Here is a 15,860-nt window from a genome sequence, read left to right on the forward strand (position 1 = left end):
TTATTTAAATTTGAGATGAGGCCCAACTTTAATTGGCATCATTAATTACACCATTATATGCATTAGGCAAGTACAATGCATATTTGGGAAATAATATGCATCGTCCTGTGGTGTCTTTGATTGCACCTGACAAACGTGACAGTAATTCGCTCTCTCCAAAAGGGCTTCAAAAAGGCAACAGGAGTCAGGAACAGACAGGCAAAGAAAGAGAAGGCTGATCTTGTGAGGATGAGGGCAAGGTCGAAGTCTGCAGGTGAAATCATGTCATAACTACTATTGGTTAATTATTTTACGAACATTATTTAAGAACATTAACATTTTGTATTTTTATGTAGTCTTTATAATTTGATATATAATGGATTGTAATGTTTAGAACTTAATTTTGTTTATTTAATTGACCTTGTTCATTTAAGGTCTTGTTTGAGTTGCAGCCTATTCATTGTGTTTTCATTTGTATTATGAATTTAAATGTTAAAAACGTTTTTGTTATATCAAATTTGAATGATTAGAGCTCATTTTCGTTTTAACTTTTGAACTATCTTTCTCTGTGCCCAATTAATTCCTCTATATGCTAATTCATTTCCCTTGTATTTCAAAATGAATTTGAGCATTGAACATGTTCAATGCTCAAATTTGAGCATGTTGGAGGATCCCAGCACCAAGAACAAGATGATGACCTTAAACCATCTCCAAGCAGTTCAGTTCAACAAGATGAACCTTCAGTTACGCATTTGTGTCTAATTAAACAATTCTGTTTTCTTACTTGAATAAAATTATCCATTAGTATTTAATTTGAAACGTCAACAGCAGCAACATTCATAAATATATTTATCTAGTTTATTTATTAAACAAAACTGCACTTTCAAATACTGTATGAAGTAATTTTTTCTTATAAAAACAAAAATTCATCGAAATATTTGTATATTTAATTTGGGGGGGAGGGGGGGCAAATAAACTATCAGGCCTGTGGTCCCAAAACGGCTAGCAGGGGCCCTGACATCGGGGATCGACCCCAGAACCGGCTGGCAGTTCCACACCTGAACAACGACCCTATCCTGCCGGTTGCACGCAAAGAAACACCAACAGCGGGGATTGACATTAACACAAACCCCAGAAAACAAGCCCCGGGAGTCCAGGCGACCGCCCAAGTGACCCACGACCCCCCCCCCCCCCCCCTAGCTCACCTTCTTCTCGTCGCCGTCCTGCAGCAGCGCCATGTCGCTGCGCCGCTGGCCGTCGCTGCGCCGCAGGGTGTTGCTGCGGTGCTCAGGGAGGTCGGGGGGAGGGGAGACCCCGCGGCCCTGGGGGTCCACCCAGGTGTACACGTGGTTGGTGACGTAGCCCCCCGGGATGCGGCCCACCGAACGCACGTGCAGTGACAGCTTCTTGGTGCCCTTCAGCACCTGAGGAGGAGAGGGGGGGAGGGGGGGGGAGGGGAGAGGAGGAGGAGAGGGCGGAAGGGGGGGGGGAAGGAGGGGGGAGAGGAGAAGGAGGAGGAGGAGGGGGAGCGGAGGAGAAAGAGAGGGGGGAGAGGAGGAGGAGGGGAGAGAGGAGGAAGAGGAGGGAGGGAGAGGAGAAGGCGGAGGAGAGGTGTGGAGAGGAGGATGAGAGTGGGGGGAGAGGAGGAGAGGGGGGAGAGAGGGGGGAGAGGAGGAGGAGGAGGAGGGGGAGAGGAGGAGGAGGGGAGAGAGGAGGAAGAGGAGGGAGGGAGAGGAGAAGGCGGAGGAGAGGTGTGGAGAGGAGGAGGAGGAGGAGGAGAGGGGGGGAGAGGAGGGGGAGGGGGGAGAGGAGGAGGAGGAGGAGGGGGAGAGGAGGAGAAGGGGAGAGAGGAGGAAGAGGAGGGAGGGAGAGGAGAAGGCGGAGCAGAGGTGTGGAGAGGAGGAGGAGGAGAGGGGGGGAGAGGAGGGGGAGGGGGGAGAGGAGGAGGAGGAGGAGGAGAGGGGGGGAGAGGAGGGGGAGGGGGGAGAGGAGGAGGAGGAGGGGGAAAGGAGAGCATAGGAGGAGGAGTAAGAGTAGATGGGGTCAGGACATGGGGTGGGAGGAGAGGATATAAAGGAAAGGAAAAGGTTGGAGAGAGTGGAGAGGAGCGGTGAGTCGAGAGATCAGAATGTGAGAGCCACAGATCAAACAGGAAAACAAAGGCGGGAGCAGAAGTGGTATATTTCAGAGCACGGACATAAGCCTCCACCACGGGTCAATATGTTTCAGACCTCCGCCGGACCAGCCAGTCCTCCTTCAAAGTGCAATGTCCTGGGAGGAACTAGACAGTCTATATTCCCCTCCATTCATCGGCACTTGTAATAGCATGCACTTCAGAAGAGAAAGCCCCAACCAACACACACACACACACACACACGCTTGCACACACACACACACACACACACGCCCAGACACAAACATGTAAAGGCAAACACACACACACACAAGCGGCATTTTTTTCCAAACATTTATTTATGAAGATACGACATGCATAAACATGGCAACAGACACCGCAAATATTTACGAATTCATACACTCTATAATAATAATAATAATAATGAATGAAATTTATATAGCGCTTAATATGGTTAATATGCCATCACAAACACCACCTTATGACTGAATAAGATCAAACACAAACAGACTCACACAGTCATATGCAAACACTCCCTGACTCGCTCACCCACTCATGATCAAATACACACCCCTACACACACACACACACAGAAGAAAAGAAGAACCTGCCAAGTGGGAGCAATCAACGTTTGTTGTGTTTTACTAAGAAAACTAATTCTAAACTTACAGGGCAAACTCATTAGTAGAAAAGTCTGATAATGCTGTGTTCACAAGTCAGTGAGATCCTAAATCCAAAGCTGAACAGCCTGTCCCCCCCCAAACAAACACACTTTGTTTTCCCTAACAGTTTGCCGAGTGGAAGTAAAATCAGCCATAAACAGCCTGCAGGGGAAAACAGAATTAGGAACGTATTAAAAAAAGAGAGGGATTACCCCAAGCGGTTAATCAAGGGGAGAACACGCTTCAGGTACAAATCTACTGCAGGTCCCTGAGCCGGAGCTCGTGTTCAGAGAACGAGAAGACAACCGCCCCACCGCGGCCATCTGATGAGTCTCCCTGAAGAACCGGACCGGGGGGTTGGGGATTGCACAGGCATTTGGCTGTGTATTGATTGGTTGTAGTTTGATGGATGTCCAGCCCCTGTAACAATGTTAGCCATATTATTAGTGGTATGGTTTGCTGTGACTTAATAATCGGATTTGGTTCACTAGCGAAAAAGCCGTGCTTGAGGTAAAAGGATTATTTTCCATGTTTGCTTTAAATTGGTGGTTTACAAGTAAAAGTACACAATGGCATGAACACTTCCTATTTTGGGGGGAATAGGCTGACCTGAAGGTAAAAAGCTGTTTTTTGTTCACTTTTGAATCTCAATTGAACAACAACTAATTCCGTTGTGGAGCTAAAAGGCTCAATTGTTGAAGTTCAGGACCATGAACAGCATCCAATCAGGATCGAGGCCTTATTTGGGCATCGTACTGAGTAATCAGTGGCATGATTGACAGGTGATCGAAAACCTGGAGGGGAAGCAGCTAAAAATCAATCACTGATCACTCGCCAAACCATTTAAAAGGCTATCTATTTGTACCCTCTAGGTCACAATCACAAGTGGGAGTAGCTACCCAGATAAACGATGGAAAGATCAACCAACCTCGATTGCCCAGTGGACTGCATTTACGGGTGGTCAGCTGGGCTTTCTATCGTGAATGTGATCTGGGTGGACGATTGGACACTTTCCCATTGTCGCCCTTTAGACAGGGAAGTTATCTTGCTCACTAGGTGTAGAAGCAGTGTGATGGGAAGAACCACACAAGGAGAGCCACAGCAGGAGTAGAGACCCAGGTCGCTGGGAGATATTCCAACTCCTCACCCCCCTCTTCCATACCGTCCTGAATAAATCACTTTTGTTTTGCTTTTAACTTTGTCCTTATCCCAGCACAGCCAGAGCTGCCACGACAACAGTGAACAGGAACAGTAAACAGATGTCCACGACTCGAGCACATCAATCTTTTGGATCGCCATAGACACAACCTTTGATGACGCTAGAACAGAAAGCTAGACCTTCTTCACATATACAATATATATTTGTGGGTTGCGACCTCTTCTTCCATCTTTGGGGAAACCATGAATAACTCAATGCATTCGCCTATTCTTAGTTCTGCATCCCATGCTCAAACCCAGGAAGTCAGCAGTCAGAAGGCCTGTCGAATTGAGTCGTTATGGTTTCCCCAGAGGTACTAGAAGGTTGCCCCACCGACTAACAGACATGGAGGCTGGGTGAATAAGGTCTGTTGCACTGCAGTACAAAGTTCAGTTGTTCTCAAGGGGTGTGAGTCGATAGGTCGGAGGTTGATCCACTGCGGCCAACAGGCTCCTGCTGTGATTTATTGCTCCCCTGGGAGACTCTTGTCTCACAGCAGAGGTGCTTAGTACCTAGCCGGGGCACCAGACAAATCGGCGAGCCCATGTTTTATTTGTTCTGGCATATGTGTCCAGCAGCAGACCAGGCCCGGGTTGGGCCAATATAACCTTTTATCAAGTATGTGTCGGGATTTATACGATGTCTGTACAGAGGAGCGCAATATGGGAAAGTTGTTTAGGGATTATCGTAAACCACCAAGATGGCTGCCTCTGATTTTTCGTTTCGTTGCTCTTATTGGTTGCAGGTCTATTGAATTATGTCCAGAGGAATTTTGGTCTGCGCTCCTTGATAAGGACCTGACAGGTTTCAGACCGACGTGTTTACGAATTGATCTGCCAATGTCAGTCTATCTTCCATCCACAGAGGTACTGGATTAGAAAAGTACGAAGACGAGGAAGATGATCAGGAAGAGGCTTATGGGGAGGGATGGGGTGAGGAGGAAGAAAAGGAGGAGGAGGAGGGTAAGGAAACTAGAATGACAGGAAGAAGAAGAGTAGGAGTGAGAGAATGAGGGAGAGGGTGAAGAAGCAGAAGATAGATGAGGAGAAAGAAGAAAGAGGACATTGAAGGTGGATTGAGTATAAAACTGTGCCTGGGGAAGACAATGATGAAGAAGATTGGTGAATCGTAGTGTGGAGGAGTTGGAAGTGTTCAGAGTAAAATTCCCGAGCAGAGACGTGCAGCGCCAAGACAAGACACTAGGGCCAATAGAATGAGGGGCAGTATATCAGGGAGTGGGCAGGCCACAAAAACCTGGGGGGCGCGGGGGGGAATGGAGGGGGGGGGGGGGGGAGCTTTCTGCTGCATACGAATGAGAAACAAGAAAGAGACGAATAAGAAACTAAGTGTGGCTTCTGCACGTGCACGCCAACATCGTCACGTGCAGTATGGCGGGTGATGGTCCCCCGGGAAGAAAGTGCTGATTGTGGCGGCCGGCGAATTCATGAGGTGTCAACTGCTCGCTGCCAGAACTACAGCAGTGGTGGGTCGGTGGCGTTGTGGGGGAAATAGTAATGGGAAGCGGAGCAAGGGCTGATGGGAAATGGAAAAGGCCAGGTAAATGGTAGTCAGGGTCCCGCAACCATGGGAGAAAGAAAGCTGCTTTCCTGCACACGGGTCCGGGCTACGATACATTTTATTGGCCAGGCGTGCCCCGTCATTGGTGTAAGCTATTACTATTGAATCATTTCTCATCAGGATACGCCAGCGGTATCATGGTGTTAGCGTGGATGCGAGGGTAAGCAGCAGGCCCCGCGCTGTTATTTTGAAAGAGACACTCGATGGCATTTTGGCGAGGCCATCTCAATTATGTCCCCCACCCCAACCAGTCCCAGCGTCTCAACCTCCACCACCCCCACCCCCACTGTTTCTTCTCGATAATAAAATGTGAAATAGACTGGAATAGTCTTTATTCTGCCCTGGCCTCGGCCACCATCCCGGAGCATTTGACACTTTACAGAATCCAATTCTCACACACGCAGGCGCACACACAGACACACACACACACGCGCACACACACGCACACACACACACCTGCCGTACTAGACCACCCACAATCAGCTTGTCGTTGTTAGTTGTTACCAGGTAGGCTCTACACTCTCTCCTCCTCCCATCTTCTCAAATCCATCCATTTTCTCAGCATCCCCCCCCCCCCCAACCCTTCTACTCTCCCTCTGATCAGTATCGCTTTACAACACCTGAAGAGTGGCTTAACACGTCTGAACATGGTGGGCCCTAGGGCAGCATGGATCTACAGCAGGCCACTGGAGTGTGTGAGTGTGAGGCCAGGGTACTGCTGCAAGGGCTCCGGGGATGATGGAGCGGGAACTCACGCGCTGCTAATTGTTCACGCTAATTGGTCATGCTTGATAGGCTGTTCACATAAACACACCCACTTACCCGGGTGAATGAATGCACACACATATACACAGACACTAACACACGAACACATAAGCGCACACACACGCATAAAAGTTCTATGCTCAGTGCATCCAGGTATACACACACTATGACTCATTAATTATGCACCCATGAATATATTTAAACACACAAAGATAAGATGAAGAGGCAAGGTGTGCCCTGATGCCAATCTGTAATACACATTTGAGATACACGCAGACACAGACACAAAAATACACACACACACACACATATGTATTGTCTCAGCAGGAAAACAAACACAGGCAGGGTACAAATCCCCAACTACAAACAACATCCACACAGCATCCTCATTAATTCACCCTGTTTCCACAGTCATAAAACGTAGCAGTTAGCATACAATAGTGGCTAATTAGTTTACCGCCGGCAGACGCTGTAACAAATGAGCCTAATAGCGCCATTCCTCAAATGATAGACAGAGCTCTGTGTTAGCATGTTTCATCTTATGTGTGTGTGTGTGTGTGTGTAGTTATGTAATGTGTGTGTGTGTGTGTGTGTGTGTGTGTGTGTGTGTGTGTGTGTGTGTGTGTGTGTGTGTGTGTGTGTGTGTGTGTGTGTGTGTGTGTGTGTGTGTGTGTGTGTGTGTGTGTGTGTGTGTGTGTGTGTGTGTGTGCGCGTCTATCTGTCTGCAGATTGCGGCTAAGATGTAGGCTAGGGAAAGCAGGGTGCTGATTCTTTCACTCTGCTAGCACGGATCGATTGCATCGATACGGCACTAGAACAGTCCCCTGCACACCACCAACCCAGCCTTAGCCCATCCATCAGCCATATGTGTGTGTGGGCCTTCGGGGAAATGGGCAAAGTGTGTATTGGACAGCATGGTGAATGCAACCTCTGCCTGTCAATAATCTCTCTCTCTCCCTCTCCCTCTCTCTCTCTCTCGCGATTTGCTGATTGCTGACAGTCAGTGTTTTGCATGTGATTGTGCACATTCTTGTATGCCTATCGTCTTGGCGTTTATACTCAGAGGTGACAGATCTGTATAGAAGGCCATTGTGCATTTTTGTGCACTCACATTGTCACATACTTGGCTTTAAGATAACCAAGTGAAAGATTGCAAAGATGTCAACTAAACGAAACATACGCCAAGATGATTAAATTGTAATTGACGACAAACACAGACTTAATGGCCCGCTGGCATTCATCAGGGAAGGATTAATCCAACTGTATACATCTCTCCATAAATCCATCTGTTCGTCTTATGTGTACCCCTCCTTAGCCATATCTTTCATTTTATCTATCCCTCTATCACATTCTCTCGTTCTGATTTTCTTCCCCTTGTTTCTTTCCCTGGTGGATTTGAGTAAATGTCTTTTAGTACTTTCTTCAGCCAACGTTAATGACACTGAATCACACATCCCATCAATTCTCTGCTGTCTGCTGCCCCTTCAAACTCTGTAACCACCACCTCATCTCCTACAGATATCAGCCTACCACCATCTTACTTCCCGTCAGACAGGCCCCTACCACCACCTAACAAAAATACACTAGGGCATTTTAGATTTCCAAAAATAACCTTATTTCCCCAAAACTCTTCCTTTGAGTATTCCTTTAAAGCGATACTATGTCTCTTGTCACACCAGTGGCCTCTCTGGTCAGAGCTAGCGCCTTAGCAGACTAAGCACTAACCCTGACACACTCCAAACCAGAGTCTCTTGGACCATAGCGGCCTCTCAGGCCAGAGTTAGCCTAGCAGCACCAAGAGACTCATTGGCCATTGAAATCTAAGTGTCATCATCGACAAAATGAACATGAATATAAAATCAAAAAGCTACGAAGCAGGAAGCATCCACCTCCATCTTGTTGATTTGTTGCGGAACAACCAAATAATGAATTGCCGTTACACAGTCAGCTATGCGTTTTGACATCACGTCCTCTCATTGAACTTTCCTGGCACAGAACAAATGAGTTTGAGAGCTAGATTCCCTGGGTCAATTGAGTGGTGGAAGGATAGATTTTATTCTGCAGATATTTATTAACTTATGTAAGCACTGTGAAAAGTGTCATTGTGGAGTTCGAGTAGGGTTTTATGAACACTTATTCCCCTGGGGCTCCATCTCTCTCACTCTCTTCACACTCTATTAATCTCTCCGACTACAGACATGTGCGTGTGATTTTTGTGAGTGTGTCATTAACATGTGAGTGTTTGTTATCGTCACTTCGGCGGAAAAGGCCATCTTGCAGTTTAGTTCTCTCTTCCCCTCTACCTCTGCCTCCTCGAACACACACACTCACACACACACACACACACACACACACACACACACACACACACACACACACACACACACACACACACACACACACACACACACACACACACACACACAAACACACACACAAACAGACACACACACACAAGTAGTATTGAGTGAGGCATTTATCTTCTAGCCGAAGCCTTCAGTCTCCTCCTCTGGTCTCCTTGTCTAGTCTCCTACTAATCATCCAGGCGTAGACTGAGCTGCTGAGGTCAGAGGATATTCACACTGGAAGGAATGCGGCCGCTATTCTCAGCACTATTGTCAGTCATAGGAGATACAATGCAATTATTTTGTTTTTCCTACTACAATTTAGTCATTCCACTCTTATCCGAAAGTGACTTTGAGTGCTTTCAGACATGTCATTAAGGAACAGGTGGGGAGTTAGGAAAATAATTGGCTGCCTGTGGACATTGGGGATTGAACCGAGGGCTTTCTGGCTGGTAGTCAAACTATCCCACACCCCCTAATATATACGGTGGGTTTCATCAATCATCCAGAATGAATCATTACGTTTAATTTAATCCTGTATTAAATAGATCCACTTCATTGGAATGTGCATTTCATCTAAAGTGCTAAAATCATGTTAATAGACAGTGCAGGTTGCCCAACGAGGAGGTACGCCTCCAAACATACATCAACCCCAATGACCCACAAGCATTGACCTGCTTTAGTCCTCACTACAACATCAGACAACCACATGTCTGTCACATCACAGCGTGATACAATACAGAAACACCGGGACACCATTGAGCCGCAATAAATTAACGCAAAGCTCTTCCTGTGACCCTGGCTTCCAATATAACACCATCAGAGAGAGACAGACAGCGTGGGTTCGAGTGGGCCAGACCTCTTCTGACAACCATAGACATGTGACCGAAATATAGATGGAAAAAAGATCCATATTTGGCACAATATTGATGGCAGGCATTGAATAACGGCCTCGCACCATAAATATAAATCATTATTCAGTGCTTGATCACTTTGAATGAAATTAAACAGTCAACCAGGACCACTGCATATTACACAATGTTGAGATCAACCAGCCACCGGGATCCTAAAAGAACAAACATTTCTTCCCGTTGTTTTGAGTTCCACTATTTTGCATACAGCCTGAACCACTTGAGGCTGTTAGAGGAACTACATGCTAGTCTCTACCATGAACTTCCTAGAGGCCGTTAGAAGAATTACATGCTAGTCCCTACCCTGAACCATCTCAAGGCTATTGGAGGAACTCTAATCATCTCATCTTCCTGAGTTTCACAAACAGACGGTGCTTGCTTCCAACTCATTCTCTCTCCCTGTGAAATTACTCACCAGCGTCTTCCCCTGACGCTCCAGCTCTCTTCTGGGGATATATAACGACATGAGGTGCCGGATACGCACGCCACTGCCATCTCTCAATGATATTTATTCAGAGGGTGTGAGAGAGAGAGAGAGAGAGAGAGAGAGAGAGAGAGAGAGAGAGAGAGAGAGAGAGAGAGAGAATTAAAAGACAAAGAATGCAAGGAGGTAGAAAAAGAAAGGGTGAGGAAGAGAGAGTTTTTGGGAGAAAGAAAGAAAGAAAGAAAGAAAGAAAGAAAGAAAGAAAGAAAGAAAGAAAGAAAGAAAGAGTTTGACTCACTTTTCTGACATTGTATGTGCTGTTACCAGCACCTGTCCCTGACTGCCCTGAATAAGAGTGTGCGTGTGTGTGTGAGAATGTGTGTATGTTCGTGTGTATGTGTGCGTGTGTGTCTGTATGTATGTGTGTCTGTATGTATGTGTGTCTGTGTGTCTGTGTGTCTGTGTGTGTGTGTGTCCAAAGCAGTCTTTATGATCCTAGTTGGATTTATAGGACTTTCTCCTCTGCTGAGCGAGACAAGATGATATTGGGTGCAAACGACTGAAGCCACCGTTAATGGCAATGAATCATCCACCCAATCAATTCTCTGCTGTCCGCTGCCCCTTCATAACTCTATAACCACCACCTCATCTCGTACAGACATGCCCCCCCCAACCTTCTCATCTTCTAGAGACACGCCCCCTACTACTACCTCATCGTCCAGAGATACGCCCCCTCCAACCTTCTCATCTTCTAGAGACACGCCCCCTACTACTACCTCATCGTCCAGAGACACGCCCCCTACAACCTTCTCATCGTCCAGAGACACGCCCCCTACTACTACCTCATCGTCCAGAGACACGCCCCCTACAACATTCTTATCTTCTAGAGACACTCCCCCTACTACTACCTCATCGTCCAGAGACACGCCCCCTACAACCTTCTTATCTTCTAGAGACACGCCCCCTACTACTACCTCATCGTCCAGAGACACGCCCCCTCCAACCTTCTCATCTTCTAGAGACACGCCCCCTACTACTACCTCATCGTCCAGAGACACGCCCCCTACTACTACCTCATCGTCTAGAGACACGCCCCCTCCAACCTTCTCATCTTCTAAAGACACGCCCCCTACTACTACCTCATCGTCCAGAGACACGCCCCCTACAACCTTCTTATATTCTAGAGACAATAACTTGGGTTCACACAAATGTTAGGCAGCTATCACAACATCAGCAATCGATTCGGCACTGACATTTAGTTTGAAAGCTAGATTCCCTCACAGGCAATATATACCCTGGGAATATATAACATATATATCTATATATGATATGATATATATACATATCATATCATATATTATTGTTATCCATTATTTTCTAGAGATATTTAGAAACATACATAAGTTTAAGCCTCAGTGAAAGGTAACATTGTGGAGCTTTCAATGGGGTTTAATGAGTCATTACCTCTCCACTAAAAGCAAGGTGGAACATTTGCGTTCTTGGCTGGGAATTATTTATTTATCAGAATGAGTAAGTAAGGTTTCACTACAATAACAATGGCCAATATCACATTTCACTTTTCATTAAATTGGTTTTTGTGCAACGTGTGCTGACTCCTCAACCTTCACAAGACAAATTACTTTTGAAGTAAGCGAGAGGTTTTTTTCAGTGTTCAGTGAGAACAGTGGAAGAGATAGGGTGGCAGGGCTCAAACAACGCGGCTGGTTGAGTGCAGTGGTATTCAGATCCTATTCAGAATGGACTTAGTTCAATCCCCAAGGTCAGCATTGCAACCAACCTGTACACACACAAGATGTCCATCACCTCTTCCTTAAGCGGCCAGTTTCAGAATTTGCTTGAACACAGAAACGCATTGTTGACTATAGTGACAGCATTTTATATAAAGAACCTTTTTTTTATCTTTCTGTGTTTACATTAGCCGATTGCTCTCAAATTCAGCAAGGACAGCGTAATGTCTTTTCAAACCACCGATGCTCAGTTTAGTTTAAATCATTCGACAGAAAGAAAGCTTGAGAAGTCTTATTATGCTATTGCTTTAATGATGTCTTGCTGATTATGGTTGATATAAATAATCCCTTTAAATGTGTACCCAAATGGTCTCCAACTGTGGCTAATGCACAGCTGTTACTGTATGCTCACACACACACACACACACACACACACACACACACACACACACACACACACACACACACACACACACACACACACACACACACACACACACACACACACACACACACACGTGACATTTTCCCAAATCACTTTTACGCAGGGTAAAAATAGCCCTGGGCCTTTTCTTAATCGTGCATCAGAAATGTTTTTACCATGAAATCCATAATAATAAAATCAATAAAAATCGGATTATATTTGGGACGTGTGTTTTGTTTACGTGGTTTAATGTTGACCTTCATTTTAGACAGATCTTTCCAATACATGCACAATTGCAAACACACAGAAACACATGCGTAGACTTCCACACACACACACACACACACACACACACACACACACACACACACACACACACACACACACACACACACACACACACACACACACACACACACACACACACACACACACACACACACGCTTCATTGGTTTGCATGGTGGCGATGCATGTGCTGTTGCTTGGCCTAAAAACAAGTCACATATGAATCCATTGATAGGATATTGACAGCTGCTGACACAAAGCCAGATCAATAGCTGCTCTTTTAGACACATGCGCAATTGCGCACTGCTTTCATTGGCTGTTTATCAAACGGCTGTTGTTGTTTTGGAGATTTGCTGTTTACCGTTACTTGCTTGGATACCGTATTGTCAACATGAATCCATCTGTCATCCAGATAAACCTCTCTATCCATCCATCCATCCATCCATCCACATCCCTCTCTCTATCCATCCTTCCACATCTGTCTTTTCATCCAGCCATTCATCCACATCAGTCTCTCTCCATCCTTCTATCTATTCTTCAGCAGTATTTCCTACCTGTCAGTCTGTTCACCTATCATCACCATCATCACCATCATCCCCTCATCCACCTCCGTCTATCTGCCCATGCAGCTCCATCCATCCATCCATCCATAACATAAACCAAGGTTATTATTATTATTGCCAATCGGTCTGCCTGCCTTTCGGTCTCTGTCTCCTATCGGGTACTGGGATTCTTGGGGGGTTTATCCATCTATAGATCATACATCTATGTTGGTGTGTTTCCTCAGCCGATTGAAATTGCTATTTCCCCAACATCAGTATACAGAGAAGTCTAATGGAGCTAGCGTTCAGCCATTCAGCGAATAAATAGCATCAGAGTCCGCAGTGCATTACCAAGGCATGCAGACAAAAGGCCATTATAATCCCCTCGATATGGTCTCTGATTAAAATGCAGTCTGCCAAAGCGTTACGCCCAAGCAAACACACTGAGCCTGCAATATCCTACAGACAGAACGGAAAAATACCAAATCTCAAGCGACAAATGTATTTTTGACATTTCCCTAATTTCCGAGATACATATGCTGCTCCTAACCCCTACGTTCCTCCATTTGGATATTCATTCATAATTATAGATATTTATCATCAAAAAGGGAGGGAAAGTGCTTTTAAACGCTGACTCCAGCGGCGATAAAACACACATGCTTCTAGGGGCCAGGAGAGCACTACTGCCCCTCGGGGGCGGGGAGGACTCCCACAGAACTGCAGCTAATTAAAGCACGCAGCCAAGAGGGCCCAGCTGGTGGTGGACGCTGGTGTAGGACTGTAGTACTACGCCATTGTTTTCGAGCACTGACAAATGTGCTCTTAAGTCTATTGTTTGCTGAGAGCCAACGCTAGCCCATTAGTATTCTGCTGGATCGCATCCCGGGCAAAGATGAATTAGTGGACGGTATACTGTTAATGTTCTGTTGTGTATAATGGGATACGGAGTTTGTGCACAAATAAAATAATACAATGTTTGATCGTAAAAAAAAATAGTAGAACCGATATCCTGATTATTATGAGGTTTAAATATATTTAGTTTTCCCGGTCTGAGTTTCTCTGTTTACGCATTCACAGAGTTGCAATGTACAACAAGTGAAAATGAATAATTGTCTCAATGATGTTGCCAACTGAAAACGAACAAGGAACGCCAACACTGAATACTGAATCCACCCTTGGTGAAGAATAGAGTATGCATCCATCTATCTCGCTGAACAAATATTCAAGTAAAGTCGCAGCCAATTATATTTATGTAAAGTACAAAGCTCTCTGAAGACTAGTATAGTTTTATTTTCATATTGTCCTTCCAAACCGAGTACACACTACTGCTACAGCTGTGGAAGCCTTCCCAGCAGAAAAAATAGTTGAAATTCTCAGAAGATTTGCTTCTGTGCTACTTCATTAGCGGCGGCCGAACCGTCCACCGGCGTCCATGATCTAGCCAACCGTTTCATCTCCGCTGAGGGCCCTCTGCCTCCCAGCTGCAGAGGAGCGGGAGACAAGCTAGCCGCTAAATGCTAACTACTTGGATCTGTTCAATGCGTCAGCCATTATCATCTCAGAGTATAATTTCCTGTCCGGCGAGCAGGGTTGATTAATATCTTCAGGATAATGTTTGCAGAGAGAACTGTCAAATGTGCGCAGCCGCAACAGGCCGCCGCTAAACCACAGCTCATTAGGAGTATGGCACGGAGAGGGAAGATGGAGCACGTGGAAGTGGCTGATTTCTGAGGTTAATATGCTGGCAACCCTTTATAGAGGAAGATATCACCTCCAATTAAGCAAAACAAGGATCGGATTCCAGGGATTTGTGCGCTTTTCAATGTATTCAATTATTCAGTTCTTCTGGCGTGTACAGCGGAAAAAATCTGTTGGATCATATCAATATGATTTCACTCACTGGAAGGACGATATCTTGAAAAAATAATGGAGGAATGGGATCTTAAAATCCAGCAAGTGAACACAACAATTAAGCTATAACATTAGGTTGAATTTCAACACAGGCAATATTTGTTTATCTTTATATATCTTAACAAAAAATCAGATGGCATCCCTCTTTGGAATACATGATAAACCATTGCTTGTGTGACAAAAGTCCAGTTTAAAGCTCTTTACAAGGGCATGGATTGCAGTCATTGTCGTTGAGATCTAAGAGGTTCCAAAATCAGACCCAGGCTGCATTTATGTAGCGCCGGGCTGCACACAATGGATACTCAGAGCACTTTGTGTATTAGATCCCTCACAATAATGGACCCATTCACAGAATCGTTGAAACACATTCACATTCTCACACACACACACACACACACAGTTCTCCACATATATTCACATTCACTCACACATATCCACGCATAACCGCACGCACACACACACACACACACACACACACACACACACACACACACACACACACACACACACACACACACACACACACACACACACACACACACACACACACACACACACACACACACACAATAACATATTCACACACACACACACAAAAGAAGACAATCACCTCTCGTCCAGGGCAGTTAAGTGTCGAGGGGCTTCTGCTCAAGGACTCTGAGCTCAGAGGACCAGAAAGAGACCAGGGAGAGAGCGTGGCGACGGCAGCCCTCTAGCAGCAATATATCTGCCTTGTCTAGAGCAGGCGCCTCTATGTATCCACCCAGCAGCACCCAGCTCCCAGCCCAGCCTTGAGGCAATGTCTTAAGGAGGGGGGGGGGGGGGCAGGGGGGGGGGTGATCTGGAGACACACAGCTGTTCCTCAAGCTCTCAGTGCTCAGCAAGGCAGAAAATTAACTCCGGCAGGGACGTCACCTCCAGAGAGGCCCAGACGCAAAAAACACCATCCAGCC

General features: G+C 45.9%; 1 protein-coding gene across 1 annotated transcript in view; it reads right to left on the minus strand.

Annotated features, from left to right (window-relative positions):
* Positions 1-15,860, minus strand: part of whrna (whirlin a) — a 112,190-nt gene that overhangs the window by 59,209 nt on the left and 37,121 nt on the right. The window contains exon 2 of the mRNA XM_056578740.1: positions 1,185-1,403. Within this exon, the coding sequence (XP_056434715.1) occupies positions 1,185-1,403 (219 nt within the window). The remainder of the gene's footprint in view (positions 1-1,184; positions 1,404-15,860) is intronic.

This window comes from Gadus chalcogrammus, chromosome 19, assembly GCF_026213295.1.
Source record: "Gadus chalcogrammus isolate NIFS_2021 chromosome 19, NIFS_Gcha_1.0, whole genome shotgun sequence".
NCBI lineage: Eukaryota > Metazoa > Chordata > Actinopteri > Gadiformes > Gadidae > Gadus > Gadus chalcogrammus.